The 27182-nt window shown below is 55.9% G+C and overlaps 1 protein-coding gene across 1 annotated transcript; it reads right to left on the reverse strand.

The window, feature by feature from the left end:
* Positions 1-11697: 11697 nt before the first annotated feature.
* Positions 11698-15343, reverse strand: LOC138099865 (serine/threonine-protein kinase pim-1-like). The gene is made up of 6 exons (XM_068997457.1): positions 15281-15343; positions 13579-13746; positions 13411-13461; positions 12839-13205; positions 12078-12190; positions 11698-11757 (listed from the first exon to the last, which is right to left on the reverse strand). Exons 1-6 carry the CDS (start codon positions 15341-15343, stop codon positions 11698-11700), a joined length of 822 nt encoding a protein of 273 aa, XP_068853558.1.
* Positions 15344-27182: the final 11839 nt, after the last annotated feature.

A 27182-nucleotide genomic window follows, 5' to 3' on the forward strand; every position in this document is an offset into this window, starting at 1 on the left:
TATTCTCGATGACGTCCTCCACATCCACCTCCATATCCTCAATAGACTCTTCCACATCCACCTCCATCATTTCTTCCCTATCCACCACCATGGCCACTTCCATGTCCTCTACGGTGTCTCTGGCACGCTGCATCAGGGAGCACAAGCTCTCAGTGGGCTCCCTGTCCCACCCCATCCCCACAGGGCTGCAGTCCACCCACTCGCTCAGGGTGTGTCCACCTCCCTGGAATGGCACTGTACCTTGGCTGGGACAGGAGTGGACGTCCTGCTGCGATTGGTGCTTCAGTGCAGGCAGGAGAAGTCCAGGCAGCGGGAACAGCTCAGCACCGACAGATGTAGCGAAGAGCGAGTGAGAACTGACCACTGGCAGCGGGTGCATTGTCCACTGTGTTCGTTTCCAGGTCCTGCATGTTCCATCTGGAACAGTCTGTGATGTCGCAGAAGTTTCAGGGCCACTCCATGGTGGGACATGGGGATCATAGAGTGATCCAATCCTTGAATGGTTTGGCTTGGAAGTGACCCTCAAGATCATCTGCTTCCAAGCTGAACAACCTCCCAGCTGAGCAGGTTGCTGTGGAGCTTGTCCAGCCTGGCCTTGGATGTTCCCAGGGATGGGGCGTCCTCAGCCTCTCTGCACAGCCCGTGCCAGGGACCACCACCCTGGCAGTAAAGAACTTCTTCCCATCATCAAATCTATTCCAAGTCTCTTTCATTTTCATCCCATTACTCCTTGTCCTGTCCCTACAGCTCCCGAGGAAGAGTCGCTCTCCCGCTTCCCTGTAGCCCCCTCACACACTGGGAAGGGGCTCTGAGCTCTCCACACAAGCTTCTCTTCTCCAGCCTCAACAGCCCCAACTTGCTCAGCCTTTCCCCACAAGGGAGGTGCTCCAGTGCCCTCAGCAACTTCATGGCCCCCTCTGGCACTCTGCAGCTTCCCTGGGAACAACAGGGCCATCAGCCATGCGCGTGTCCAACAAGCCATGGAAGGCACTGGCCTTGGGATTGCCTGGGAGCTCTGCGGTTGCCACCGTTCTGGAGAGAGGAGGAGGACATGAACAGGAGCAGTGCACGGAGCCTGAATGCCAAAGAAGGAAAGCTGATGATGCTGGGTGCCTGTGCAGTGTTTGTGGAGGCTTTAATGATGCCCCTGCTATCTCTTCCAGGGCTGTGGGGATGTTTGTGGTGGAGGAAGTGGAGAGGAACATTTCTGATCAGCAGTGTGTAGAAAATGATCTTGGGTAGAGGTAGAGGTTGAATTGTCTCGGGAAGGAGATGGTTCCGTTTCTGGAAAGGGCAGCTGAGCAAAGTGCTGCCAGATCTGGGTGTTCCTGGGGGTGCTGGCACGGCCGCCCCGGGCTGGGGGTCCCTGTGCACAGAGGGCAGAGAAAGACCCCTGGTAAGATAAAGGCACCTTTTCCTTTCCCGGTGTAAACTGTTGACCTGCCTGTAAGGTGCAGCAAAAGCTTTGCAGGGTTTGGTTCAAGGTACCCAAGGTTGGAACAGGGAAGTGTTCGAGTCCCTTCTAAGAGAAGGGTTGGAGTCTTTGTGCTATGACTGCCTGGGATCCATGGAACAAGTGTGTTCTGGCAGACTCTGGGACCTCCACAGCAATCCCATCCAGGAGCCAGCACTGGACCTGCACCCTGGTGGGAGCAGCGTGGTACGGGTGGAAAACGGGCAGCTGGGTGTGCAGTGGGAACCTCAACCCAGGTCATAGAAGCCCAGGCTTTAGCTTTGAACACAGCAGCACAAAAAGCAGAATGAATGACCTTTCCTAGAAATCACTGAAGGAAAAAGGGTGAACATATGGACTGATTTGAAATCTGGGTTTGGAATAATAGACGCCCAGGGAGCCACATGGAAGGAAAGGACACAGAGGTCTCCAGTGAGTACAAAAAGAAATCAGTCACCTACTGCAGAGTGTGCCAAAGCCAAAAGAAGTGGCCCTGATGCCCTTGTAAAGCCCATGGGTTTGGAGACTCCCCAGTTAATCCAGGGAATCCATTGGCTGACCAAACAGCTCAAGAGGGTGCTGAAAAAGCTCTCCTTGCACTAATACCTAGCAAAAACTGGAATGTTCTGCAACAAAAGCCAGATTCCAGTGATCAGGACAGGCAGTCAGCCCCATCAGCAGCAGCTACGGAAAATCCCAGCAGGTGATCGGTAACCCCGTGTGGGCAGGTAATTGTAGCTCCACAATTAATGTATAATGGAACTAAACCATCAGGAAACACATTAGGAAATGGAGAATATGGTGGCCAGTTTACAAAGGCATCTTGTAAGCACAAAAATGGCAAAAAATAATAGATCAGTTGTTGAGAAAGATGTGATTGGTTTTGAAGGAAGAAGGCTGCCTCCAGGGCTCGTTACATGGGAATCACCAGGTGATCTTGGCCAACTGATTTTGCAGAACTGCCCAGGCAGAAGGGGGACTGGCACATTTTGGCATTGGTGGATACTTTTTCTGGATGGCCAGAAGCTTTCCCATGTGGCACCAACAAGACAAGGGAAGGCTCAGAAGTTTTGCTGCAATGAATATTTAATAGCACTGGGACTAACTCTTGTAAGCCTTAAAAGGTGCATGGTTCTCAACAGATCATTGGGGCTGGACTCGCCTGTGCATCCTTTCCAACCAGGAGATGCGGTGTGCATCAGAACCTGGAATTTTGGAACAATCCAGCCAAAGTGGAAGGGACCATCTCAAGTCCTCCTGGTAACCTACCCTGCACTCAAGGTAGAAGGAATCAAACTCAGGGTTCATCACATGCGGGTAAAACCAGCGAGTACACATGAAACACAGCAGAAACAAGACTGACACCGTGGGGTTTGGGGTTTTACATCAATCCTATTGTTTTAGGTATTGAATAGGATTTTCTAAGGGGATACTATTTATTGGATCTAGATGAAGATGATCAATAATTGTGTATCTATAATAATAATAGAAACGATGTTCCTGACTTCTGGGAAGGGAAATGCGGTTTTCAAAGTCAGTGCAAGATGTTGGCAGATGACAGAATGTGACCCCTGTAACAGCTTGTTTGCCAACACCAACCTGTGCAGAAAATCCAGTTCCGTGGGGAGCTTCAGTCAGCAATTTGACAAAAATCTGGGAACACTTGTGGGAAGGAAATAGCACCCAGGGCACCTGGACAGGGATGGAAGGAGAATATTCCTTACCATGGGCACATAAGAACGATACTGCTGAGAATTGTAACATTTCCAAACTGGATCTGGAAATTACCTCAGGGAATATTGATCAGCTGACAGATTGCACTGATACCCCCTGGGGCTGTCAAATTCCAGCAGTATGGAATCACCCTCAGACAGGACAATGGGAATGTTTCCAGCCAGTTCAGGGGTGTCTGGGCTGGGAAGGGAGCCCAGGCCTTCCACGGGACCCCTTACAGGTGGGTATAAAATATCCTGATTTAACAAGGTCAAGGCCAAAGGATCCCAGGACAAAGGAAAAGCGGGATTGCCCTGGGACAGACACTTGAGCTGTTTGGAATCCTGAGGTCCAGCGGCTCCTGGCTGTGGCCCAGGCTCTGAGGCTGGGCTGTGTTTGTAGAAATGATTCTGCCTTTCTCAGTGACACCTGGGCTCAGCCAACAACCAACGAGCCTTGGAGAGGCACAGAGTGTCAGCAGGATGCGGTCAGATCCTTAGGAGCCCCAGGATGGGTGGGAAGTGATGGAATTTGGAGCACACTTTTGGCCCTGGGAGAATCAGGAGCACCATGGACACTGGGGGTATTAACGTTCCGTCCCTCGTGCAAGGAGTCACTACCGGGAACCCGACTGTGGGGAAAGGTTAAAGGGGATGGAACTTGGAAACATCCCAGTGCGGGAACTACAGCGGGATGGATTTTAGAATCCATCTCTGCTCCGCAAAGATCTGCCTTTAGGAACAGACCAGCCACACACCATTGGGCTCTGCAGATGGAAACTTGAGGGAATGCAGCTCCTTTGGGGTTTGCTGAAATAAAGGAACAATTGCCAGCCACAGCTAAAATGACCTTACAGAGCAGATTGGCTTTAGCCCTATTGCTGTGACATGGACAGGGAGTATGTGGATTCTTGAACTGGAACAGCAACACTTGTTGTGTGCACATTCCAAATGTGATGCTGGATTGGGTGATCAGGGAGCGAGGATAAAATCAGTTGCTGCATCCAGCAGGGATTTAAGGGGAGGGTTAGACAGTAACTGGATAAAATATTTCAAGGACTTGGATTTTCTCTGACTGATGGTTGGCCTGACTTTTGCAAAGTCTAACTGGGATCACAGCAATACTTGTGCTTATGACACTTGCTTTGAGCTGTGTAAAGAACATGGTTGTGAAAGCAGCTGAGGAACTCGCGGGATGTGAGTAAAGGAGCAGAGTGCGGCTTACGAAGGCTTGAAGGGAAGAGAAGCTTCCCAACCCTCCAAGGGGGGGAAATTTGCCAGATGAAAAACCGTTTGCACCTGGTGGGTTCATACAATGCTTCTTCTCCAAAAGCCACTGGCCATGGAACCGCACAAGGCTGATTCTGTAGGCAGCAACCAGCCCAGGTGTGCCAACTTTCACCAGTTCACCGGGCAGTCAGGGCTGGCTTTGGGGTCACCGACCACCAGGGACCCCCAAAGAGACCCCCAGGGCAGAAGAATGGGTGTGCAAAGGGGTGGGGGAAATATGCAATGATTTTGGGGAAATGATTATCGTGTGTGTGTTTCTTGTGGGACAATCTGGGAATGTGTGTGTGAAACACAGTCTGCAAACAGGAACATTCCTGAACTCGGCACACACGATCTTGGGAGGGGCTCTCCCCTCGTGCATCCGGCCCAATAAAGAATGCTGCTGCTTCGTGCTGCGCTGGTGCTGAGGAGGTTTTGTTTCACTGAAGTTTTGGTAACACCTCTGTGCCTGGGATTGGGCTCTGAACACAGGGCAGACTATGACATCACAGAGACGGCTGTGACATCACAGGGTGCTGGTGTGACATCACAGATAGGACTGTGACATCATGGGGTGCTTGTGTGACATCACAGGGGAGCTGTACAACATCATAGAGTCAGCTGTGACATCACAGAGTGTCTATGACATCACAGGGTGGCTATGTGACATCACAGAATGAGTTGTGACATCACAGGTTGGCTGTGTGACATCCCAGGGTGGCTGTGTGACATCCCAGGGTGGCTGTGTGACATCCCAGGGGGTTGGATGTCATGGCAACCCTCATCAGTTCCAGTTCCCTTGGAAACCCCCCCAGGACCCACTGCTGCACTCAGGGTCCGTGGCCACTTGCCCGCAGACCTGTGGCTGCCCTCGGCTGCCATGGCAGCCCTCAGGACAGAGCGGTGCCGGGGCTGGTGCCAGCTACAATTGCACTGACACTCGCTGATGCCCTCAGGTGCCACGGCAGCGGCCACAGGGACCCGTTCCTCACTTTGGTGCCACCGACACCAACGCTTGGCCCCGCTGCCATGGGGATTGGCACGGTCACCTGCACTCAGGGTCCATGGCCGGGCACTGCTGCCATGGACACGGGCATGGAGCCCTGGGCCACAGTCGGCTGCCGTGGCCACCAGCCCAACGTCCCATGGCCAGGGCCGGGGCCATGGAAAGGAACCCGTGGAGCCGTGGTGATGGTGGATGGCCATGGGGTGCTGCTGTGGGCTGGGGCAGAGGGAATTTCCTTGCCAGGCCTTTCTCTGGGGCTGTGTTTGGCTCTGTGCTGAGCACAGCGTTGCTCACACAGAGATGGTTTTGTTCTTGCTGAGCTTGCACAGAGCCAAGGCCTTTCCTGCCCCTCGTTCGGCCACGCTGGGGAGGGGCTGGGGGTGCGGGGGAGCTTGGCAGGGGTCACAGCCAGGACAGGTGACTCCAACTGACCCCAGGGATATCCCAGACCACAGGACACCATGCTCAGTGTATAAAGTGGGGGGAACAAGGAGGAAGGGGGGACATTTGGAGTGAGGGTTTTTGTCTTCCCAGGTAACACTCAGGCAGGACGGGGCCCTGATTTGCTGGTGGGCAGGGTCAGCACCAAAGACACAGACACCAACTGAAGGAACTGTGCAATTTATAAAATGCAAATCTGCAAAAAGTCACAGAAGCATAAGCTCAGCAAAGCACATAATCATTAGCAAAGAATCACAGCAGGAGCAGCTCAGCAATGCCCCCAATCATCAGTGCCAAAGATTGCCTGCAGTGATTAACCAAGATCCAGCCCCAGTGACCCTCAGACTTTACCATCCCCCAGAGCCACCCATCAGCTGGGGGAAGCTGTCCCAGCCAAGGACTGGAGAGCCACTCCCGGACACTGGGAATTCCTGCAGCTGCCTCCAGCCACAGCTGAGGCTCCAACTCCGCTGGGAGAGGGCCCAGCTTTGACAGTGCTGGAGAAACAAACTGACAGCACTTCTAGTGCGGGAACATCTGCTTTCATCCTCCTCTTGGCTTCCTCCTAAGCCTGGCCAGGGCTCAAGGAGGAGCCAAGGGAGCTGACTTTGACCATACAGCCCCAAACAAGGCCAGATGTTGGATTTCATGGCCTTGTCTGGCTTCTAAACACAGAAAGGTCAATACATGTTTCACTAATGAGGGGATACATCAATCACAGCGCTAATGATCATGCAAATTTCAGTAATGAGGAGATACAAAGAACCTTTGGTTGGAAGGTTCATCCAGAGGTCACCTTTGGCTCAGGGCCTGTTGTTCAGGCCTCAGTCAGGCCTCTTGTCCAGGCCTTGGCACTTCAGGGATGTGGTTTAGTACTGGGCTTGACAGTGCTGGATTAACAGTTGGACTTGATGAGCTCAGAGGTCTTTTCCAACAGAAAGGATTCTGTAATTCCAGGATTCAGCCAGGTCCATGTTAGCAGCATTACTTTGGTCAAAAAGGCTCCTCTTGCTCAGCCTAAGGCTTGTGGCCTAAGGCTTCAGCTTGTGGCCTAAGGCTTCAGCTCCTTCAGCTCCTGGTGCTGAGCTGCTCATGCTGAACGAGACGACTCGGAGACAAGAATACAGTTCATCCAATTCCTTCTGGCACACGGAGAGGGGAGGCTGTGAAAACAGAAGCATTGTTTGCTGTGGCCTCCTCTGTGCTCTTCACGCCTTTCAGCGCTTTGAAACAGCCAAGAGCTTTCTCCAAGAGTGCAATGAAGCAGCTGTTCCTGCTCCCAGCTCTCGCCCTTCCCAGTCTGTGCCCTTGACTGCTTTTGTCCCTCTTGCTGTGCCCTCTGTGCCCCCGGGGCTCGGTGGCTGCTGCCCAGGGCTGTGGCACTGGCACAGCTCCAGTGCTCGAGACCCTCCTTTCTCTGCCCTCCGAGCTGCCTGCTCACAGCAGCCTTTTCCACCTGCAAGCTCCACATGGACAGGGAGTGCCCACCTCTGCTCCTTGCACACCCTCCAGGAGCCCAGGGCTGCCATCTCCAGTCCCTGCTGGCACTGAGGGCTCCCAGGTGCCCCAGGCTGCTGTGACACCGCTGCCAACGGGAGGGAACAGCGGCAGGGGCTGTGCTGAAAGTCAGCTCCATTTGCTGCTGCTGCTGCTGCTGCTGTGGGGGTCATTTGTCCAGCCCTGCCCCAGAGTCAGGGATCAGCTCCAGGCCCTGCTGCTGCTCCCTCGGGATCAGCCACAGTTTGGGTGTTGCTGTCAGTGCCAGCAGGAGCGGGCGCTGGAGCAGCGGGTGCTGACAGTGCCCCAAGCCCCGGGGCCCGAGGGGTGCCTGGGCTGCGGGGCTGGCAGGGAGCTGCCCCTTGTTCTCCCTGTGCCTCACGCAAAGCTGGGCCGCTCACAAGTGGGGCAGCACAGCAAACAGGGAGCCTGCGAGTCTCTGCCAGCCGTGTCTGCTCTGAGATTGGGCCTTGGAGCTGCAGGGGGACAAAGGCAGCTGCTTCTGGTCCCTCTGTGTGGCCTCGTGTTCAGCAGTGCTGCTCCATCACTCTGTGCACAGCAACGGGGAAAAGCCTCAACCCTGCAGGGTCAGGAGCTGCCGGGCTCTGCCTGAGCAGCTCAGCCAGCGGGAAGGGAGCTGCTCCACACGGGAACAAGGAGTAAAGGATACTCCTTTTTTAGGACATGTTTTCCGTTTAAAATAATGGGGAAAAAACTAAATAAATAAAAGAAAAAGATAAAATCAAACCCCAAATGTGTAGTGGAAAATCTTCTGTAACTCTGGATTAAGAGGTCTTTTTACAAAGAGAACTGAGGTATTTACTTTGCAAATGTGCTGATGGTGTGGATCCATCTAACTGAGCTCTTCAGCCTTTTTTAAAGATTATGAGGTTTGTTTCCAATATTGTAAATTTAAATTGTGGCTGAAGCAATAGGAAATTGAAATATGAATTGGGCATGACTTGTGTCTTGAGGGTAAAACTATTGCAGTTTGTAACATGGACCTAAAATCTCACAAATAGAGATTATCAACCCCAGTGGGATGTGTGACAGCAGCTTTTCCTGGAGGATGTGCAGCATCCCAGAGACTTCAGCAGTGTGGCTGTGGGTGCTTGGAGCTTTGTCCTGTGCCCCTCCAGGATGTCCTGAAACAGGACCTCACTGGCCACCAGCCCAGGTCACCCTCTGCCACCGCAGCTCCTTGGACCTTGTGTCCCCAAAAGCAGACACAAAGTGTTTCTGCTGCTCCCCCTTTGCACAAATCCACAGAGAGCTGGGATTTCTCCTAGTCTCATGTCTCCCTTGTGCCATATTCCTAAAGAAGCAGCAGCCCCTCCCGATGAATACAGCGAGTTCCACGGATGTTTGTCAGCTCTGCTTCCTGCCTTAGAAGTCTGGAAACTGCTTCTAAATGCTGCTCCCTTCAGCTCTTGGACACCTACTGACACAGAGCTGGGAAAAAACATCCCCTGGCCGCCAGCTTACAAGGTGAGTTCCGCCAAAGCAAGAGCTCTGTGGGAAATCTCTATCCATGCCCATCCTTTTAATCCATCTGTGCACATAGGGGCTGCCCATAGATGTGTCTGGTATCTGAAGAAGGAGTGCACAAGCACCGGGACTGACACTTTCCCTCTCCATGTGCATTCCACATCCACGGGTACACAGACGTGATGGAAAGCCTGGAACAGCCAGAGCCTTCTGTCCCTGCAGAACGGAGCGCGGCGGGTGGGGGCGGTTGGTGGGCAGCGAGTCCCGGACAGCGGGCGAGATCCGGCTCCACAGGTGCCAGGCCCTGCTAAGGCTTAATGCCGGCTCCTCTGCAACAGCAAAGACCTTCAGCCGTGTCACTGGCCAGAGGGGCGGTGCTGGCCCGGCCGCACAGCTCCTTTTGCCCACAGGTTGCAGGAGATGAGAACACAACGCTTGCAAACACCGACTGCGAGCCACAGCTCTGGGTGCTCAGCGTTAAGCTCAGCTCTGGGAGCGCTGCACCAAGCTTCAGGGGATGCACTGGGAGCCCGGCTGGGCTCTGCCCTGGGGCCATCCTCCAGGGACAGCTGCACACAGGGAGCATTTGGTTGCCACAAAGAGCCAAGCCATGGCTGCAGGGAAGCTGCTCCGGCTGCGGCCTGCACTGTTGTGTGCTGTGCTCTGGGGCTGCTGCTCCCCGCAGAGGGGACTGCACTGGGGTGCCAGAGGAGACAGAGAAGCTCCAGCTTAAGCCTAACTGGGCTGGGTGGCTGGGCTGGGAAGAGTGGCGAGGGTCAAGGGCATTCCCAGAGCTCATCCTGCTCTGTGAAGAACGAGGAAAAGGAAGTGGGAACCCAGCAGTGAGCAGAGCTGAGGCCTGGAGAGCAGCTCTGAATGACCCCCAAATCTCAGCAGACCTCTGAGACATTGCTGTTCTTCAGCCAGTGACAGCATGAGTCCCTAAACCTGGGGCTCACTCTTCCTCGTGGCCACGGGCATCAAGGAAGGCTACAGTGCAATGGGGACTGCGGTGAGCTGGGAACTCACTGGGGGAAAGAGGGAGCACTTGTGGAGCAAAAGGCAGGTGGGGGAGAGAACTGTTCAGAGAAGAGCTGAGCTTCAGCTTGAGCAAGCTGAAAAATGGCATTGGGGGTCATCCCAGACTGATTTCATTTCAGAAGTTACTGAACAAGTTTATTTTTTGGGGGTGGCATGTGTTCCCCTGGAGGTGCACGCTCTGCAAACTTGAGCTGCACTGCCAGAATGCTCAAGCACGTCTCTGCTGCAGGTCACGGCGTTTCTTCTTTGGCTTCTCGTGGCCCCGGGGCTGAGCCGCAGCAGAGCCCTGGCAGAGCCCAGAGCAGCCTCAGCATCCACAGAGCCCGGCTGCAAGGAGAGAAAGCAGAAAGCGCCCGTCAGCTGAAGGCTCCCGTCCCCCTTGTCCCAGCCGCCCGCGGTGCCCAGGCCGTGCTGGCCGCGCTCAGAGCGCTGCCCAAAGCTGCCCAGCATTGCTGCCTCTGGCAGGAGAGCAGGAGGGCAGGACACGTGCCCAGCCTGCAGCCGGCCGTGGCACAGCCACCTCCTCAGCAGCTGCCCAGAGCAGGATGCCGCTGCGCTCGCTGCCACCTCCCAAAAGCCCTTATCCCAGCCGTGCCAAGAGGACGGGCACCCACCTCACGCCACCTGCCACTGGAAGAAAAGCTGCTCCCAAACGCTATCCTCAGCCTTCTCCAAGGGCACGTCCCACCCATGCTGCAGCTGCTCCCAAGCGCTTCCCCATCCAGACCGGACACCACCTAGAACGCTTCCTTTAACAAAACAAACAACACATCAATGAAAAGAGATTACAGACAAAAAGGGGAAACAAGGAAAAATGTAAAAAAATCTCCTCTCCATCAGGGGTATGAGGAAGGCCCAAGCCCTACATGCTGAGGAATAACCCACCCACGGGCCAGGGCAGCCCACGCTTTCTCCCTTCCCCCCTGCACTGCCCCCCAAAAGTCATGCTGAGCCCAAAGCCAACAAGGGCAGTGGAGCAGCCCAAGCCCCTCCTTGCCTGCAGAGCAAGGTGTGTACAGCCTCTGGAGTCCCACCTGTGCTCGCCATGGGGCTTTGTTTATGTCGGGCTGGCTGCCCCAGCCCCAGCCTGCGGCACGCTGGGTGCTCGGGGCTGTTGGCAGGGCCAGGAGCCAACTCCCATTTCGGAACCACCCCAGCCCCTCCCGCCAGCTGTGCCGAAAAGCAGCTTGGCAGCCGACTGAAGAATTGGTTGCATCCGCCCCAGCAAAGGGGGAAACCTTTGCTTCCCGGCCAGGCTGTGCAATGCACAAATCTGGGAGCATCCCCCTGCGTGTGGACTCATCTGCAAATTCGCTGTGGAGCCTGGCTTTGGAGAAGGTGCCACAATTGAAGTCCATCATCTTCAGCTTGCCAGGTGGAGGAAGAGCTTGTCATCCTTGATGTCACCCTCCATGTCTCCGGCAGCAGGAGCTGCACCTGGCACAGCTTCTCCAGGGGCTCCTTCTTCCCTGGGGCTGGAGCAGGCTGTCAGTGCTCTGCCCAGGGCCCCGGCTGTCGCTGAAGCAGAACAAGCAAAAGCAGCTGGCATGGGGGCCACCAGTGCTGGGAAGAGCAGCTCAGCTCCAGCAGCAGGGCTGCGCGTGCCCAGCTGAGGAGCCCTGCGCAGCGATTCAGGCAGGACAAAATCTCTGCCCTTCTTTGCTGCTTCCTGCCAAGGCGCGTGTGCAGCTGGAACTTACCGGCTCCCTGGGTCAAAGCGTGCGTGTGGCTCTCTCCCTTCTCCTATGGCACATGGATATCATGCATCCAAGGATCACACAACAGGTCTTCTAATGAGGGCCTTTCCGAGGAGAGCACAGATAAACATCGTTGGATGAGATTCTGGCACTCTGCGGAGAGAAAGCAGAAAGCGCCAGTCAGTTGCAGAAGGCTCCTGTCCGCTTTGCCCCACTCTTGCCATGGCCAGGCCATGCTGCGTGTGCTCAGGGCTGTGCCTAAACTTTGCCATCAATTCTTTCTTTTGGAGGAGAGCAGGAGAGCAGGACATTGCCACCTCCTCAGCAGCTGCCAGTGCGGGATGCTCCTGAGCCCGCTGCTGCCTCCCAGCACTGCTATTCCCCCTGTGCTGCAGAGACGAGGATCCACCTGGAGAGAGCCGTCGTGGGAGCGAGAGCCGGCCCCAGGTGCTGTGCCAGCCCCTCCGGAAAGGGTGCTCCCCGCAGACCATCTGGTGCAGCACGATGCCCAGGGACCAGACGGTCGCTGCCTCGCCGTGGTACCAGCCTAACAGGGTCCATTCCGGGGGGCTGTAGGACGGTGTTCCTATGGAATAGAGATGGAGTTCTTCAGGGGGACGCTGCCTGCTCCCAGAGCCTCGCCCCAGCATCCCTGGGCATGCGGGGGCCGCAGCAGCGGCACGCGGTGTGACCCGCTGCCCTCTCGCCAGCACCTGTGACTTGTGTACAAACTGGGGGTTGGAAAAGAAACCACTGGTGTTGCAAGAGGGCAGCGGAAGCCCTGAAAAAGACCCCAGCATTCCATGCAAGGGGAAAACCCACTCCATGCTGGGGAAAACCCATGCCTTTGTCCTCCCTGCCTGCACTGCCCCAGAAAACGTTCTTAAGCCAAGGCAAACAAGGCGAGCGGAGCAGTCCAAGCCCTTTCTTGCCTGCACACCAAACCAGCTGCTGCACAGGTTCTGGACCCCCCTTCTCTGCTACGCCCACCCGGCGTGTTTTTGTCATGCTGGCTGCCCCAGCACCAGTCCTGGGCAGAGGGGCTGGCGAAGGCTGCCGGCAGGGCTGGAATATGGCCCCCCAGCCACCCCAGCTCACAAGCAACTTGGCTGAAGACTCAGACTGCCAGAACAGGCAGCAAAAGGGAGAATCCCTGCTGCCACAGCCAGGTTCGGCTGCGAGATGTTGGACCGCGAGACGCTGCCACCAGGAGCCTCCCCCTGCGTGGGCTCACCTGCAAAGCTGGTGTAGGCTGCAGCTTGCAGGTAGGTGCCACAGCCAAAGTCAATGAGTTTGGCCTGCCCGGTGGCCAGGTCAACCAGGATGTTCTCTGGTTTGATGTCCCGGTGCAGGACCCCGCAGCTGGTGCAGTGCCGCACGGCCTCCAGCACCTGGCGGAACAGGTGCCGCGCCACCTCCTCGCACAGGAAGCCCCGTGCCCGAATGAAATGAAGGAGGTCCTGGGACCGCTCCGGACGCTCCAGCACCAGCACCACGTTGTTGGGGAGCTCAAGCCACTCGAGGAGCTGGACGATGCCAGGGAAGCCGGTGGACACCTTGTGCAGCAGCACGACCTCGAGTGGTGCGCTGGTGCCGTCGGGCTGCGGGAGGAGCACGATGCCGTCAGCGGGGCTGATGCCGTGCCAGACCTCGGGAAGTCCTCAGCCAGCCGGGGACGCTCGGCGCCCTCCGCTGGCCCCACGGCCGCTCTCCCTCGAGGCGTTCTGGCGGCTTCCACCCTGCCGGGCCTCGGCTCATCCCCGCCCGTCGCGCCCCGGCTTCTCCCGCTGCCCCTCGCTCACTCACCAGCTCGCCCCAATGGCCGATGCGGTTCCGCGGCACCCGTTTGATGGCCACCTGCAAGGCAAGGGGAGCAGCGGGCTGAGCTCGCCGCCCGCCGTGCCGAGCCCCATGCTCCTTCTCCTCCTCCTTTGCCCCCCGCCTCCTGCGCCCGCCGCCGGCCCCGCCACTCACCGGGGCGCCGTCCGAGAGCCGCGTGGCCGCGAAGACGCTGCCGAAGCCGCCGCGCCCCAGCAGCGAACCCAGCCGGTACGGCTCCTTCAGGCCCTGCAGCGCATTCCCTGCCGGCGAGACGCGGCCGTCAGCGCTCGGCCCGGGGCCAGGAACGGCCCCCGAGCGCCGCTCAACCGCCCCGGGCCGGCCATCCCCACATGGGGGCTCTTTTGGAAGGGCCACCGGCGGCTCGGGGCCGGCGGCCGCGCTCAAGAGCGGCGGAGCTCGGAGCGGGGAAGACGCTGCGGAGGCGGCGGGAGCGGCCGCGCCGCCTGTGTCCCCGGCGGGCCCCGGGAGGAGCCGAGGCCGGGACCGGGACCGGGACCGGGACCGGGGCCGGGGTAGGGGTCGGGCCAGCCGGAGCCAGGGGCTGGCGATGCTGCCCAGGAGCCAGGCACTGATGCCCGCCCAGCAGCGCCACAGCCAGGACGGCGAGAGCCGGGCGGAGGCGGGACCGCGGCGGGACGGCCGGGGGCGGGGAGGGGGCAGCCCCGCCCGGGGCCGGGGGCGGGCCGGGGGCATGGCCCGGCCGGGCCTGGGGAGAGGGAGGCCGCGGGAGGGGGGGTTGGGGGACGAAAGGGAGAGCGGGAGAGGGTGCGAGACACTGGGAGAGGGAGAGGAGGAGCAGGAGAAGGGACGCAGAGGGTTCGTGGACTCGCTGCTTTTGCGCTGCTGCCGCTGCTGCCGCTGCTGCTGCTGCTGCCGCTGCTGCCGCTGAGGCGCTGGGAGCGTTTGTCCGCGTGTCCGTGTGTCCGGTGCCCGTGTGTCCGTTCCCCCCCGCGCGCCCCACGGCCGAGCCCCGCGCGCCCCGGGGCAGCACGGGCCGCTCCGCTCCGGGGCTGAACCGGAGTCACTGTGAAAAACGAGGTTCACTCTTTGTAAAAATTAAAAAAAAAAAAAAAAAAAAAAAAAAAAAAAAGGGACAATTAGGAGACAATAGCAAAAAGGGTATTACGGCCGGGTGCTTTGGCAGAGAGCCAAAGGCACACCTCTACATCCAAAAGATCGTCTTTAAAAGTACATCTCTTATTGCATATTCATTACAGTCATGCATGATTCATAAATTCTTCGGCTTTTCTATGTATCATCCCATCAGCCTTATCTTCCTCCTTGGCTCCACTATGTCTCTGCTCTCTCCATGAATTCTTCTCTCTGGTTTCTGGTTTTCTTCTTCTCTTATAGGATACACAAGGAGAGTGAAGACATTCTCTGCCTATCTTTTCTTAATTGACGACATAAACAATATACATTCGATGTCATGTATTACATTACAGAATCCAGGTGAAGTTTATCTCACATTAAGTAACATGTGAAAAGTCAACATCACAATACGTCCATAACAATACATCCCGATTCCTTTTTTTAGAGATCATTTGGCTTGAGCAGTATCCCTTGTTTTCTAGCCTTTACTATTTGCTAACATCCAGAACGTATTTACAGAGCTGTGGCCATAGTCTCTGTCAGTCCTGGTAAAAAGGAAGCAGCATGGTCACTGCGGGCTGTTGCCTGTGTCCCCAGGCTGGCACACGCTGGCAGAGCAGGACTCCCCTGAGCACTGAGCCTGGCTGGGGCTGGGAGCTGGGCCCCAAGCACTGGCATAGGGCTGGTGTGTTCCTGAGCGGGGCCGGCCAGCCCAGCCCCAGCCTGGCGGCAGGGGACCCACTCTGCCTGTGGGCAGGGCATGGCCAACATCTGCCTGTCCGGCTGCTGGAGGGTCCATTTTCATCGCAGGATCATGGGCTGCTCCTTCTCTTTCTCATTGACCTCCGCATCCTTGATGTTGTCCTTCACATCAATGTCCATGTCCTCGATGTTGTCCTCCACATCAACGTCCATGTCCTCAATTTCATCCTCCACATCAACCTCCATATTCTCGATGACGTCCTCCACATCCACCTCCATATCCTCAATAGACTCTTCCACATCCACCTCCATCATTTCTTCCCTATCCACCACCATGGCCACTTCCATGTCCTCTACGGTGTCTCTGGCACGCTGCATCAGGGAGCACAAGCTCTCAGTGGGCTCCCTGTCCCACCCCATCCCCACAGGGCTGCAGTCCACCCACTCGCTCAGGGTGTGTCCACCTCCCTGGAATGGCACTGTACCTTGGCTGGGACAGGAGTGGACATCCTGCTGCGATTGGTGCTTCAGTGCAGGCAGGAGAAGTCCAGGCAGCGGGAACAGCTCAGCACCGACAGATGTAGCGAAGAGCGAGTGAGAACTGACCACTGGCAGCGGGTGCATTGTCCACTGTGTTCGTTTCCAGGTCCTGCATGTTCCATCTGGAACAGTCTGTGATGTCGCAGAAGTTTCAGGGCCACTCCATGGTGGGACATGGGGATCATAGAGTGATCCAATCCTTGAATGGTTTGGCTTGGAAGTGACCCTCAAGATCATCTGCTTCCAAGCTGAACAACCTCCCAGCTGAGCAGGTTGCTGCGGAGCTTGTCCAGCCTGGCCTTGGATGTTCCCAGGGATGGGGCGTCCTCAGCCTCTCTGCACAGCCCGTGCCAGGGACCACCACCCTGGCAGTAAAGAACTTCTTCCCATCATCAAATCTATTCCAAGTCTCTTTCATTTTCATCCCATTACTCCTTGTCCTGTCCCTACAGCTCCCGAGGAAGAGTCGCTCTCCCGCTTCCCTGTAGCCCCCTCACACACTGGGAAGGGGCTCTGAGCTCTCCACACAAGCTTCTCTTCTCCAGCCTCAACAGCCCCAACTTGCTCAGCCTTTCCCCACAAGGGAGGTGCTCCAGTGCCCTCAGCAACTTCATGGCCCCCTCTGGCACTCTGCAGCTTCCCTGGGAACAACAGGGCCATCAGCCATGCGCGTGTCCAACAAGCCATGGAAGGCACTGGCCTTGGGATTGCCTGGGAGCTCTGCGGTTGCCACCGTTCTGGAGAGAGGAGGAGGACATGAACAGGAGCAGTGCACGGAGCCTGAATGCCAAAGAAGGAAAGCTGATGATGCTGGGTGCCTGTGCAGTGTTTGTGGAGGCTTTAATGATGCCCCTGCTATCTCTTCCAGGGCTGTGGGGATGTTTGTGGTGGAGGAAGTGCAGAGGAACATTTCTGATCAGCAGTGTGTAGAAAATGATCTTGGGTAGAGGTAGAGGTTGAATTGTCTCGGGAAGGAGATGGTTCCGTTTCTGGAAAGGGCAGCTGAGCAAAGTGCTGCCAGATCTGGGTGTTCCTGGGGGTGCTGGCACGGCCGCCCCGGGCTGGGGGTCCTTGTGCACAGAGGGCAGAGAAAGACCCCTGGTAAGATAAAGGCACCTTTTCCTTTCCCGGTGTAAACTGTTGACCTGCCTGTAAGGTGCAGCAAAAGCTTTGCAGGGTTTGGTTCAAGGTACCCAAGGTTGGAACAGGGAAGTGTTCGAGTCCCTTCTAAGAGAAGGGTTGGAGTCTTTGTGCTATGACTGCCTGGGATCCATGGAACAAGTGTGTTCTGGCAGACTCTGGGACCTCCACAGCAATCCCATCCAGGAGCCAGCACTGGACCTGCACCCTGGTGGGAGCAGCGTGGTACGGGTGGAAAACGGGCAGCTGGGTGTGCAGTGGGAACCTCAACCCAGGTCATAGAAGCCCAGGCTTTAGCTTTGAACACAGCAGCACAAAAAGCAGAATGAATGACCTTTCCTAGAAATCACTGAAGGAAAAAGGGTGAACATATGGACTGATTTGAAATCTGGGTTTGGAATAATAGACGCCCAGGGAGCCACATGGAAGGAAAGGACACAGAGGTCTCCAGTGAGTACAAAAAGAAATCAGTCACCTACTGCAGAGTGTGCCAAAACCAAAAGAAGTGGCCCTGATGCCCTTGTAAAGCCCATGGGTTTGGAGACTCCCCAGTTAATCCAGGGAATCCATTGGCTGACCAAACAGCTCAAGAGGGTGCTGAAAAAGCTCTCCTTGCACTAATACCTAGCAAAAACTGGAATGTTCTGCAACAAAAGCCAGATTCCAGTGATCAGGACAGGCAGTCAGCCCCATCAGCAGCAGCTACGGAAAATCCCAGCAGGTGATCGGTAACCCCGTGTGGGCAGGTAATTGTAGCTCCACAATTAATGTATAATGGAACTAAACCATCAGGAAACACATTAGGAAATGGAGAATATGGTGGCTAGTTTACAAAGGCATCTTGTAAGCACAAAAATGGCAAAAAATAATAGATCAGTTGTTGAGAAAGATGTGATTGGTTTTGAAGGAAGAAGGCTGCCTCCAGGGCTCGTTACATGGGAATCACCAGGTGATCTTGGCCAACTGATTTTGCAGAACTGCCCAGGCAGAAGGGGGACTGGCACATTTTGGCATTGGTGGATACTTTTTCTGGATGGCCAGAAGCTTTCCCATGTGGCACCAACAAGACAAGGGAAGGCTCAGAAGTTTTGCTGCAATGAATATTTAATAGCACTGGGACTAACTCTTGTAAGCCTTAAAAGGTGCATGGTTCTCAACAGATCATTGGGGCTGGACTCGCCTGTACATCCTTTCCAACCAGGAGATGCGGTGTGCATCAGAACCTGGAATTTTGGAACAATCCAGCCAAAGTGGAAGGGACCATCTCAAGTCCTCCTGGTAACCTACCCTGCACTCAAGGTAGAAGGAATCAAACTCAGGGTTCATCACATGCGGGTAAAACCAGCGAGTACACATGAAACACAGCAGAAACAAGACTGACACCGTGGGGTTTGGGGTTTTACATCAATCCTATTGTTTTAGGTATTGAATAGGATTTTCTAAGGGGATACTATTTATTGGATCTAGATGAAGATGATCAATAATTGTGTATCTATAATAATAATAGAAACGATGTTCCTGACTTCTGGGAAGGGAAATGCGGTTTTCAAAGTCAGTGCAAGATGTTGGCAGATGACAGAATGTGACCCCTGTAACAGCTTGTTTGCCAACACCAACCTGTGCAGAAAATCCAGTTCCGTGGGGAGCTTCAGTCAGCAATTTGACAAAAATCTGGGAACACTTGTGGGAAGGAAATAGCACCCAGGGCACCTGGACAGGGATGGAAGGAGAATATTCCTTACCATGGGCACATAAGAACGATACTGCTGAGAATTGTAACATTTCCAAACTGGATCTGGAAATTACCTCAGGGAATATTGATCAGCTGACAGATTGCACTGATACCCCCTGGGGCTGTCAAATTCCAGCAGTATCGAATCACCCTCAGACAGGACAATGGGAATGTTTCCAGCCAGTTCAGGGGTGTCTGGGCTGGGAAGGGAGCCCAGGCCTTCCACGGGACCCCTTACAGGTGGGTATAAAATATCCTGATTTAACAAGGTCAAGGCCAAAGGATCCCAGGACAAAGGAAAAGCGGGATTGCCCTGGGACAGACACTTGAGCTGTTTGGAATCCTGAGGTCCAGCGGCTCCTGGCTGTGGCCCAGGCTCTGAGGCTAGGCTGTGTTTGTAGAAATGATTCTGCCTTTCTCAGTGACACCTGGGCTCAGCCAACAACCAACGAGCCTTGGAGAGGCACAGAGTGTCAGCAGGATGCGGTCAGATCCTTAGGAGCCCCAGGATGGGTGGGAAGTGATGGAATTTGGAGCACACTTTTGGCCCTGGGAGAATCAGGAGCACCATGGACACTGGGGGTATTAACGTTCCGTCCCTCGTGCAAGGAGTCACTACCGGGAACCCGACTGTGGGGAAAGGTTAAAGGGGATGGAACTTGGAAACATCCCAGTGCGGGAACTACAGCGGGATGGATTTTAGAATCCATCTCTGCTCCGCAAAGATCTGCCTTTAGGAACAGACCAGCCACACACCATTGGGCTCTGCAGATGGAAACTTGAGGGAATGCAGCTCCTTTGGGGTTTGCTGAAATAAAGGAACAATTGCCAGCCACAGCTAAAATGACCTTACAGAGCAGATTGGCTTTAGCCCTATTGCTGTGACATGGACAGGGAGTATGTGGATTCTTGAACTGGAACAGCAACACTTGTCGTGTGCACATTCCAAATGTGATGCTGGATTGGGTGATCAGGGAGCGAGGATAAAATCAGTTGCTGCATCCAGCAGGGATTTAAGGGGAGGGTTAGACAGTAACTGGATAAAATATTTCAAGGACTTGGATTTTCTCTGACTGATGGTTGGCCTGACTTTTGCAAAGTCTAACTGGGATCACAGCAATACTTGTGCTTATGACACTTGCTTTGAGCTGTGTAAAGAACATGGTTGTGAAAGCAGCTGAGGAACTCGCGGGATGTGAGTAAAGGAGCAGAGTGCGGCTTACGAAGGCTTGAAGGGAAGAGAAGCTTCCCAACCCTCCAAGGGGGGGAAATTTGCCAGATGAAAAACCGTTTGCACCTGGTGGGTTCATACAATGCTTCTTCTCCAAAAGCCACTGGCCATGGAACCGCACAAGGCTGATTCTGTAGGCAGCAACCAGCCCAGGTGTGCCAACTTTCACCAGTTCACCGGGCAGTCAGGGCTGGCTTTGGGGTCACCGACCACCAGGGACCCCCAAAGAGACCCCCAGGGCAGAAGAATGGATGTGCAAAGGGGTGGGGGAAATATGCAATGATTTTGGGGAAATGATTATCGTGTGTGTGTTTCTTGTGGGACAATCTGGGAATGTGTGTGTGAAACACAGTCTGCAAACAGGAACATTCCTGAACTCGGCACACACGACCTTGGGAGGGGCTCTCCCCTCGTGCATCCGGCCCAATAAAGAATGCTGCTGCTTCGTGCTGCGCTGGTGCTGAGGAGGTTTTGTTTCACTGAAGTTTTGGTAACACCTCTGTGCCTGGGATTGGGCTCTGAACACAGGGCAGACTATGACATCACAGAGACGGCTGTGACATCACAGGGTGCTGGTGTGACATCACAGATAGGACTGTGACATCATGGGGTGCTTGTGTGACATCACAGGGGAGCTGTACAACATCATAGAGTCAGCTGTGACATCACAGAGTGTCTATGACATCACAGGGTGGCTATGTGACATCACAGAATGAGTTGTGACATCACAGGTTGGCTGTGTGACATCCCAGGGTGGCTGTGTGACATCCCAGGGTGGCTGTGTGACATCCCAGGGGGTTGGATGTCATGGCAACCCTCATCAGTTCCAGTTCCCTTGGAAACCCCCCCAGGACCCATTGCTGCACTCAGGGTCCGTGGCCACTTGCCCGCAGACCTGTGGCTGCCCTCGGCTGCCATGGCAGCCCTCAGGACAGAGCGGTGCCGGGGCTGGTGCCAGCTACAATTGCACTGACACTCGCTGATGCCCTCAGGTGCCACGGCAGCGGCCACAGGGACCCGTTCCTCACTTTGGTGCCACCGACACCAACGCTTGGCCCCGCTGCCATGGGGATTGGCACGGTCACCTGCACTCAGGGTCCATGGCCGGGCACTGCTGCCATGGACACGGGCATGGAGCCCTGGGCCACAGTCGGCTGCCGTGGCCACCAGCCCAACGTCCCATGGCCAGGGCCGGGGCCATGGAAAGGAACCCGTGGAGCTGTGGTGATGGTGGATGGCCATGGGGTGCTGCTGTGGGCTGGGGCAGAGGGAATTTCCTTGCCAGGCCTTTCTCTGGGGCTGTGTTTGGCTCTGTGCTGAGCACAGCGTTGCTCACACAGAGATGGTTTTGTTCTTGCTGAGCTTGCACAGAGCCAAGGCCTTTCCTGCCCCTCGTTCGGCCACGCTGGGGAGGGGCTGGGGGTGCGGGGGAGCTTGGCAGGGGTCACAGCCAGGACAGGTGACTCCAACTGACCCCAGGGATATCCCAGACCACAGGACACCATGCTCAGTGTATAAAGTGGGGGGAACAAGGAGGAAGGGGGGACATTTGGAGTGAGGGTTTTTGTCTTCCCAGGTAACACTCAGGCAGGACGGGGCCCTGATTTGCTGGTGGGCAGGGTCAGCACCAAAGACACAGACACCAACTGAAGGAACTGTGCAATTTATAAAATGCAAATCTGCAAAAAGTCACAGAAGCATAAGCTCAGCAAAGCACATAATCATTAGCAAAGAATCACAGCAGGAGCAGCTCAGCAATGCCCCCAATCATCAGTGCCAAAGATTGCCTGCAGTGATTAACCAAGATCCAGCCCCAGTGACCCTCAGACTTTACCATCCCCCAGAGCCACCCATCAGCTGGGGGAAGCTGTCCCAGCCAAGGACTGGAGAGCCACTCCCGGACACTGGGAATTCCTGCAGCTGCCTCCAGCCACAGCTGAGGCTCCAACTCCGCTGGGAGAGGGCCCAGCTTTGACAGTGCTGGAGAAACAAACTGACAGCACTTCTAGTGCGGGAACATCTGCTTTCATCCTCCTCTTGGCTTCCTCCTAAGCCTGGCCAGGGCTCAAGGAGGAGCCAAGGGAGCTGACTTTGACCATACAGCCCCAAACAAGGCCAGATGTTGGATTTCATGGCCTTGTCTGGCTTCTAAACACAGAAAGGTCAATACATGTTTCACTAATGAGGGGATACATCAATCACAGCGCTAATGATCATGCAAATTTCAGTAATGAGGAGATACAAAGAACCTTTGGTTGGAAGGTTCATCCAGAGGTCACCTTTGGCTCAGGGCCTGTTGTTCAGGCCTCAGTCAGGCCTCTTGTCCAGGCCTTGGCACTTCAGGGATGTGGTTTAGTACTGGGCTTGACAGTGCTGGATTAACAGTTGGACTTGATGAGCTCAGAGGTCTTTTCCAACAGAAAGGATTCTGTAATTCCAGGATTCAGCCAGGTCCATGTTAGCAGCATTACTTTGGTCAAAAAGGCTCCTCTTGCTCAGCCTAAGGCTTGTGGCCTAAGGCTTCAGCTTGTGGCCTAAGGCTTCAGCTCCTTCAGCTCCTGGTGCTGAGCTGCTCATGCTGAACGAGACGACTCGGAGACAAGAATACAGTTCATCCAATTCCTTCTGGCACACGGAGAGGGGAGGCTGTGAAAACAGAAGCATTGTTTGCTGTGGCCTCCTCTGTGCTCTTCACGCCTTTCAGCGCTTTGAAACAGCCAAGAGCTTTCTCCAAGAGTGCAATGAAGCAGCTGTTCCTGCTCCCAGCTCTCGCCCTTCCCAGTCTGTGCCCTTGACTGCTTTTGTCCCTCTTGCTGTGCCCTCTGTGCCCCCGGGGCTCGGTGGCTGCTGCCCAGGGCTGTGGCACTGGCACAGCTCCAGTGCTCGAGACCCTCCTTTCTCTGCCCTCCGAGCTGCCTGCTCACAGCAGCCTTTTCCACCTGCAAGCTCCACATGGACAGGGAGTGCCCACCTCTGCTCCTTGCACACCCTCCAGGAGCCCAGGGCTGCCATCTCCAGTCCCTGCTGGCACTGAGGGCTCCCAGGTGCCCCAGGCTGCTGTGACACCGCTGCCAACGGGAGGGAACAGCGGCAGGGGCTGTGCTGAAAGTCAGCTCCATTTGCTGCTGCTGCTGCTGCTGCTGTGGGGGTCATTTGTCCAGCCCTGCCCCAGAGTCAGGGATCAGCTCCAGGCCCTGCTGCTGCTCCCTCGGGATCAGCCACAGTTTGGGTGTTGCTGTCAGTGCCAGCAGGAGCGGGCGCTGGAGCAGCGGGTGCTGACAGTGCCCCAAGCCCCGGGGCCCGAGGGGTGCCTGGGCTGCGGGGCTGGCAGGGAGCTGCCCCTTGTTCTCCCTGTGCCTCACGCAAAGCTGGGCCGCTCACAAGTGGGGCAGCACAGCAAACAGGGAGCCTGCGAGTCTCTGCCAGCCGTGTCTGCTCTGAGATTGGGCCTTGGAGCTGCAGGGGGACAAAGGCAGCTGCTTCTGGTCCCTCTGTGTGGCCTCGTGTTCAGCAGTGCTGCTCCATCACTCTGTGCACAGCAACGGGGAAAAGCCTCAACCCTGCAGGGTCAGGAGCTGCCGGGCTCTGCCTGAGCAGCTCAGCCAGCGGGAAGGGAGCTGCTCCACACGGGAACAAGGAGTAAAGGATACTCCTTTTTTAGGACATGTTTTCCGTTTAAAATAATGGGGAAAAAACTAAATAAATAAAAGAAAAAGATAAAATCAAACCCCAAATGTGTAGTGGAAAATCTTCTGTAACTCTGGATTAAGAGGTCTTTTTACAAAGAGAACTGAGGTATTTACTTTGCAAATGTGCTGATGGTGTGGATCCATCTAACTGAGCTCTTCAGCCTTTTTTAAAGATTATGAGGTTTGTTTCCAATATTGTAAATTTAAATTGTGGCTGAAGCAATAGGAAATTGAAATATGAATTGGGCATGACTTGTGTCTTGAGGGTAAAACTATTGCAGTTTGTAACATGGACCTAAAATCTCACAAATAGAGATTATCAACCCCAGTGGGATGTGTGACAGCAGCTTTTCCTGGAGGATGTGCAGCATCCCAGAGACTTCAGCAGTGTGGCTGTGGGTGCTTGGAGCTTTGTCCTGTGCCCCTCCAGGATGTCCTGAAACAGGACCTCACTGGCCACCAGCCCAGGTCACCCTCTGCCACCGCAGCTCCTTGGACCTTGTGTCCCCAAAAGCAGACACAAAGTGTTTCTGCTGCTCCCCCTTTGCACAAATCCACAGAGAGCTGGGATTTCTCCTAGTCTCATGTCTCCCTTGTGCCATATTCCTAAAGAAGCAGCAGCCCCTCCCGATGAATACAGCGAGTTCCACGGATGTTTGTCAGCTCTGCTTCCTGCCTTAGAAGTCTGGAAACTGCTTCTAAATGCTGCTCCCTTCAGCTCTTGGACACCTACTGACACAGAGCTGGGAAAAAACATCCCCTGGCCGCCAGCTTACAAGGTGAGTTCCGCCAAAGCAAGAGCTCTGTGGGAAATCTCTATCCATGCCCATCCTTTTAATCCATCTGTGCACATAGGGGCTGCCCATAGATGTGTCTGGTATCTGAAGAAGGAGTGCACAAGCACCGGGACTGACACTTTCCCTCTCCATGTGCATTCCACATCCACGGGTACACAGACGTGATGGAAAGCCTGGAACAGCCAGAGCCTTCTGTCCCTGCAGAACGGAGCGCGGCGGGTGGGGGCGGTTGGTGGGCAGCGAGTCCCGGACAGCGGGCGAGATCCGGCTCCACAGGTGCCAGGCCCTGCTAAGGCTTAATGCCGGCTCCTCTGCAACAGCAAAGACCTTCAGCCGTGTCACTGCCCAGAGGGGCGGTGCTGGCCCGGCCGCACAGCTCCTTTTGCCCACAGGTTGCAGGAGATGAGAACACAACGCTTGCAAACACCGACTGCGAGCCACAGCTCTGGGTGCTCAGCGTTAAGCTCAGCTCTGGGAGCGCTGCACCAAGCTTCAGGGGATGCACTGGGAGCCCGGCTGGGCTCTGCCCTGGGGCCATCCTCCAGGGACAGCTGCACACAGGGAGCATTTGGTTGCCACAAAGAGCCAAGCCATGGCTGCAGGGAAGCTGCTCCGGCTGCGGCCTGCACTGTTGTGTGCTGTGCTCTGGGGCTGCTGCTCCCCGCAGAGGGGACTGCACTGGGGTGCCAGAGGAGACAGAGAAGCTCCAGCTTAAGCCTAACTGGGCTGGGTGGCTGGGCTGGGAAGAGTGGCGAGGGTCAAGGGCATTCCCAGAGCTCATCCTGCTCTGTGAAGAACGAGGAAAAGGAAGTGGGAACCCAGCAGTGAGCAGAGCTGAGGCCTGGAGAGCAGCTCTGAATGACCCCCAAATCTCAGCAGACCTCTGAGACATTGCTGTTCTTCAGCCAGTGACAGCATGAGTCCCTAAACCTGGGGCTCACTCTTCCTCGTGGCCACGGGCATCAAGGAAGGCTACAGTGCAATGGGGACTGCGGTGAGCTGGGAACTCACTGGGGGAAAGAGGGAGCACTTGTGGAGCAAAAGGCAGGTGGGGGAGAGAACTGTTCAGAGAAGAGCTGAGCTTCAGCTTGAGCAAGCTGAAAAATGGCATTGGGGGTCATCCCAGACTGATTTCATTTCAGAAGTTACTGAACAAGTTTATTTTTTGGGGGTGGCATGTGTTCCCCTGGAGGTGCACGCTCTGCAAACTTGAGCTGCACTGCCAGAATGCTCAAGCACGTCTCTGCTGCAGGTCACGGCGTTTCTTCTTTGGCTTCTCGTGGCCCCGGGGCTGAGCCGCAGCAGAGCCCTGGCAGAGCCCAGAGCAGCCTCAGCATCCACAGAGCCCGGCTGCAAGGAGAGAAAGCAGAAAGCGCCCGTCAGCTGAAGGCTCCCGTCCCCCTTGTCCCAGCCGCCCGCGGTGCCCAGGCCGTGCTGGCCGCGCTCAGAGCGCTGCCCAAAGCTGCCCAGCATTGCTGCCTCTGGCAGGAGAGCAGGAGGGCAGGACACGTGCCCAGCCTGCAGCCGGCCGTGGCACAGCCACCTCCTCAGCAGCTGCCCAGAGCAGGATGCCGCTGCGCTCGCTGCCACCTCCCAAAAGCCCTTATCCCAGCCGTGCCAAGAGGACGGGCACCCACCTCACGCCACCTGCCACTGGAAGAAAAGCTGCTCCCAAACGCTATCCTCAGCCTTCTCCAAGGGCACGTCCCACCCATGCTGCAGCTGCTCCCAAGCGCTTCCCCATCCAGACCGGACACCACCTAGAACGCTTCCTTTAACAAAACAAACAACACATCAATGAAAAGAGATTACAGACAAAAAGGGGAAACAAGGAAAAATGTAAAAAAATCTCCTCTCCATCAGGGGTATGAGGAAGGCCCAAGCCCTACATGCTGAGGAATAACCCACCCACGGGCCAGGGCAGCCCACGCTTTCTCCCTTCCCCCCTGCACTGCCCCCCAAAAGTCATGCTGAGCCCAAAGCCAACAAGGGCAGTGGAGCAGCCCAAGCCCCTCCTTGCCTGCAGAGCAAGGTGTGTACAGCCTCTGGAGTCCCACCTGTGCTCGCCATGGGGCTTTGTTTATGTCGGGCTGGCTGCCCCAGCCCCAGCCTGCGGCACGCTGGGTGCTCGGGGCTGTTGGCAGGGCCAGGAGCCAACTCCCATTTCGGAACCACCCCAGCCCCTCCCGCCAGCTGTGCCGAAAAGCAGCTTGGCAGCCGACTGAAGAATTGGTTGCATCCGCCCCAGCAAAGGGGGAAACCTTTGCTTCCCGGCCAGGCTGTGCAATGCACAAATCTGGGAGCATCCCCCTGCGTGTGGACTCATCTGCAAATTCGCTGTGGAGCCTGGCTTTGGAGAAGGTGCCACAATTGAAGTCCATCATCTTCAGCTTGCCAGGTGGAGGAAGAGCTTGTCATCCTTGATGTCACCCTCCATGTCTCCGGCAGCAGGAGCTGCACCTGGCACAGCTTCTCCAGGGGCTCCTTCTTCCCTGGGGCTGGAGCAGGCTGTCAGTGCTCTGCCCAGGGCCCCGGCTGTCGCTGAAGCAGAACAAGCAAAAGCAGCTGGCATGGGGGCCACCAGTGCTGGGAAGAGCAGCTCAGCTCCAGCAGCAGGGCTGCGCGTGCCCAGCTGAGGAGCCCTGCGCAGCGATTCAGGCAGGACAAAATCTCTGCCCTTCTTTGCTGCTTCCTGCCAAGGCGCGTGTGCAGCTGGAACTTACCGGCTCCCTGGGTCAAAGCGTGCGTGTGGCTCTCTCCCTTCTCCTATGGCACATGGATATCATGCATCCAAGGATCACACAACAGGTCTT

The sequence above is a fragment of the Aphelocoma coerulescens genome, chromosome 28 (genome assembly GCF_041296385.1).
Source record: "Aphelocoma coerulescens isolate FSJ_1873_10779 chromosome 28, UR_Acoe_1.0, whole genome shotgun sequence".
NCBI lineage: Eukaryota > Metazoa > Chordata > Aves > Passeriformes > Corvidae > Aphelocoma > Aphelocoma coerulescens.

Coding starts and splice junctions, on each gene's coding strand:
- LOC138099865 (XM_068997457.1), bottom strand. CDS start 15,343: ATGAAAATGGACCCTCCAGCAGCCGGACAGGCAGATGTTGGCCATGCC. Junction 13,747..15,280: donor ATGCCCTGCCCACAGGCAGA/GTGGGTCCCCTG, acceptor GGGGCGGTTGAG/CGGCGCTCGGGGGCCGTTCC. Junction 13,462..13,578: donor GGCTCTCGGACGGCGCCCCG/GTGAGTGGCGGG, acceptor CTTGCCTTGCAG/GTGGCCATCAAACGGGTGCC.